Here is a 4,276-nt window from a genome sequence, read left to right as displayed (position 1 = left end):
ATGTGCGCGTGTGTGTGTGTTTGTGTTGGTGTTTGTAAAGTGTATGTTTATTTATTTGTATGTTGGTTTGTATGTTTTGTAAACTCATACAAAAATTTCTTTTAGTTGTACTAGCTGTGTAAATGTGATTGTTTTTGTTACTCCATTATAGTTTTCTTATTTTGAAAAGTGGGTTTTGGTCTTTCATACTTTTTTAAGAGAAAAAGTCCTGGCAGGGACATATACAATATGTAACGGTTAGATCTGTAGAGAGACTATTTAGATATTTGGCAATCTTGAACGGTTTGGGGGATTATTTTTTATTTCTTTATTTTTATGTCGAGATAAATAAAATTTTTGAGAGAAATTGATGAGCTTCATCTTGGTCTCTGCCAGTTTTTTGTTTTTGGATTTGTTTTTTTATTTGTACATTGTTATTTTAAAAAAATCTTTACTAAAAAATAACCAAAGATATGCCTTCAGATTCTTCCACATCACAAAGCAAGATGAAGACAACTACAGAGCCTCAGGGGAAATCTCTCCCCATGTGGTGGACCAAGCTGTTCGCAAAGCCCTCTTCCTCGACGTGGCGCTTACTGGAACAAGACCCACATGCAAGGTAAGGAGGCTTGATGTGTAGGTTTCATTGTGGTAGTGGTAGGAATTTTTGTTGTGCTAAGTATAGAAATTAGGATTTTTCTTTGTGTCTGTGGCTGTGTGAGGGTTTTTCTTTGTTGGGAGGGGGGGGGGGGAATAGTTGTAAATGAGGATTGTTCATTGCCTGTGCATGAAGGAGAGGTCTTTGTTATAGTGGGAAAGAAAGAGGATTGTTTATTTGTCTGCCCATGGACGAAGGCTATTCAGTTTTGATGGCTGGCACGAAAGAAGATCAGTAATTCCTCAGTGAAGGTCAGGTTGTACAATTTTCATTTTTCTCTTCATATACATCTTCATCAGAAACGTCGTATTGCAGGATTAAATAATTACTATAATGGTAGTATCAAAGAATTCATAGGGCCATGTATAATCATTCGTCTAATGGATGATTAAATAAGTTATTCTCATTCATTCAAGGAAAGGTTAATTCATGTTGGATTAGGGAAGGGAAGAAATAGATGCCATAGAAAATGCGCACTGAAAAAATGTAAACCACTGATATGGTTATTAGTTATTTAGACTAGGGTATGTCAAGAGAAGAATTTTTAAAAATGGAAGAATGCAATTGACTAAAAGGTATTAGTAATAATGCATCCTGTGTATAAGGTTATCTTAGCAGTTTTTGTCTTTCCACTCCCAAGAAGATTGACAGATATTTTTATAGTACTATTCTTGAGCAATTGATTCATTATGATTTTATTAGACTATTTTGTCTTTTGCTCTAAGACATGGGGGGACTGTACTTCTTGCAGGTGTTGTTATGTGTTATTATTGTGATAGTGAATGTATTTGTTTTTGATGTGGAAAATGTAACTCTTTGCAATCATCTATAATTTCCTCAGTCTAATTTTACACTGTGTGGGTTTTAGAATGTTATTTCTTGAATCTTGAGTGAAATGATCTCTGTCATTAATAAGTAGTTATTTAGCAGTCTTGTAGAAGATGATATCAACATTCTCTTTGTTTTTCTCTTTTCAAAGGAATTCCTGAAGGGTGTCTGTAACATGCAGAATTGCCGTTTCCGTCATCTGAGTCGGAGAGAGTACGAGGATGAGGTATTCCATGCTCTGCAGGATGAGTTTGAGATTGTTCTTGGTCCTCCTGAGAGACAGCAGTCACCAGGTATGAATATGTTCAGGTCCTTCAGTGGTTATCAAGACACCCCAAAATATGGCACCTCGCCTGTCAACTTCCGAGAAGAGATGCTGGGAGGAGAAGACCTCCGCACAACACTCTTGGCCCGCACGGAGTTCGAGCCAGAAACCAAGAGGATGAGACATTATTCAGATGAGCCCATGTTTTCACAGCAAGAGGACTTCAGCAACAACCAAAGAAGATGGGACGACAGGATGGACTTTGATCGTCAGGATTTCAGTTCTTATGACACAGAGCGCCTCATGCAGGAAATTTTCAACCTCAGGAATGACAACTTGGAACTGAAAAGAAGTTCTCAGCAACAAATCATGGAACTGAGGGAAGAACTCAATGCAATCGCACAAGAAAACACAAACTTCCGCCTGGAAAACTCCAATCTCCGTTCAAGTACGTCTATGAATGCAAACCAGAAATCTGCTATAGATAAACTCATTGCAGCCAACAACACATTCATGCTGGATAATAGAAAATTCCAGGAGACTGTACGCAAGTTAGAGCGAGAGAACAGTGACATGAGGAAGACCCTAGAGTCAAAGCAAAAAGCCAAGAATTCTGAACTTGACCGCAAGGTTGAAAATCTTGATAAGGAGAATCGAGAGATCAGAGAATCACTTGTAAGGACAACTTCGGCCCTGAAGAAAGTCCAGGAAGAGAAGGTCAAAGTGGAGCAGCACTTGGAGGAGTTACGGGCAAAGCTGCGGGAGTTTGAGTCGAGGGCACAGAGGAAGGACGAGCATTACCACAATAGCCAAGGATCAAGCCGCAGGGATGACTACCCAGCAGACCAAGTAATACTACTGTCGTACTTGTTTACTTTTTTTAGTGTAAATTACATATAATTTATATGTTAGAGCTTTTTGATACTTCTTTTTTTCTGTGTCCTCTCTCCTTTTCTAATCCTCTCTCTTTTTACTCCCACTTTCTTAATCTGATTGCCACTCTTATTCATTATGAGTATATTTTAGATATATATCCTAATTGATACTGACATTTTCCATTTACTTACACCAGATGAACAAAATTAGAGGGTCACATGTGCAAGGACTTGATCGCCGAAGCAACGACTCTGGCTTCTATGGCCAGGATATAAAGGACCAAGACATGCGTAACATGGGTACACGAGGACAAGACAGATATGAGCCAGAAGTGCAGCGCACGAATAGCAGGGGTCAGTACAATCAGGGGCATAGTATGAGGGGACAAGATCTCCATGGCATGGAGATGCGTGGACAAGATGCAAGAAACTCAGACATGAGAGTTCCAAACATTCGTGGAAATGATATACGCGAGAATGACCTGCGGGGGAATGATGTGCGTGGAAATAACTTGCGGGGGAATGATGCCCGTGGACAAGAAATGGACCGATCAAGGCAAGGATGGTCATCGTCCAATAACTCATCCCAGCAGTCTATGTGGCCGGGAAACAAGGATGTTCTCCCACCAGTGTCATCGGGGGATGTTCCCAACCGAACTGGTAGCCTCCTTGGTGAATATCAGCCAATGAACGACCGTTTCAGACCACAGTCCTACCCACCTGTAACCAAAGGACAGGGCCTGCTGAGGACTCCTGCAGATTTCCCCGGTTACAACAATCAGAACATGTCCCAAGGTCTCCTAGATACGCCCAGTGACCATCACAAAACAGACTCCCAGTTTTCTTCCCAGCGATTCGAGGAAAGGGAGTACCGGCTAGGTTACAACAGCGAGTCCAACAACAGCTCCTACGGAATGGAAATGCGGCGCCCCAATACGTCTCAGACATGGCAAGAGGGAAGCGATTCTATGAAAGGGAGAGGCATGGGGCAAAGTTGGGGACGAAGAGGAAACACGAACCAGAATTTCTAGTTCCCCCGTATGTTTATGCAAACTTGTTATGAATTGTAACATTAATTTTGTTTTGTTTTCGAAAACAAAAATAGGAATGATTTATTTTATTTATCTTTGTCCACTTGTTTGATGCACAACCTTTTTTGTTTTTGTTTTTTGAGGTTAGAAGGTAAAAAATTGTTCTAGAAATTTCGCATATTGTCATTTATTATGTAATATAATATTGGTAATTTGATTTTTCACAAATTCTGTAAGCAGTTATGTCCTGCATTTCTCACTGCTTTGTACAATGTAATGGAATGATATTTTGGAATTATAATTATGCAGGTTTTCATTTCAACATAATCTCTTGATAATGGTATTTGCAGGAAGATTCATACCAGTAGCCAGCAGAATATATTCATATATATATATATATATATATATATATATATATATATATATATATATATATATATATATATATATATTTGTATATGTATATGTATATATATATATGTATATATATATGTATATATATATGTATATATTTATGTATATATATATTTATATATATATATATATATATATATATATATATATATATATATATATTTATATATGTATATATATATATATATATTTATATATATATATATATATATATATATATATATAT

The 4,276-nt window shown here is 37.5% G+C and overlaps 1 protein-coding gene across 2 annotated transcripts in view; it reads left to right on the top strand.

Annotated features, from left to right (window-relative positions):
- Window positions 1–3,937, top strand: part of LOC113800411 (uncharacterized protein DDB_G0283697) — a 43,557-nt gene extending 39,620 nt beyond the window's left edge. For both annotated transcript variants that reach the window (XM_070118732.1, XM_027351178.2), the window contains exons 3-5: window positions 463–598; window positions 1,617–2,579; window positions 2,803–3,937. In XM_070118732.1, coding sequence (XP_069974833.1) covers window positions 463–598; window positions 1,617–2,579; window positions 2,803–3,636 — 1,933 coding nt within the window. In that variant the 3' untranslated portion in view covers window positions 3,637–3,937. The remainder of the gene's footprint in view (window positions 1–462; window positions 599–1,616; window positions 2,580–2,802) is intronic.
- The last annotated feature ends 339 nt before the right edge of the window (window positions 3,938–4,276 follow it).

Source organism: Penaeus vannamei, chromosome 42, assembly GCF_042767895.1.
Source record: "Penaeus vannamei isolate JL-2024 chromosome 42, ASM4276789v1, whole genome shotgun sequence".
NCBI classification, from domain to species: domain Eukaryota; kingdom Metazoa; phylum Arthropoda; class Malacostraca; order Decapoda; family Penaeidae; genus Penaeus; species Penaeus vannamei.
The sequence above is the reverse complement of the archived record's forward strand: the minus strand, read 5'-3'. Positions and strand labels throughout refer to the sequence as shown.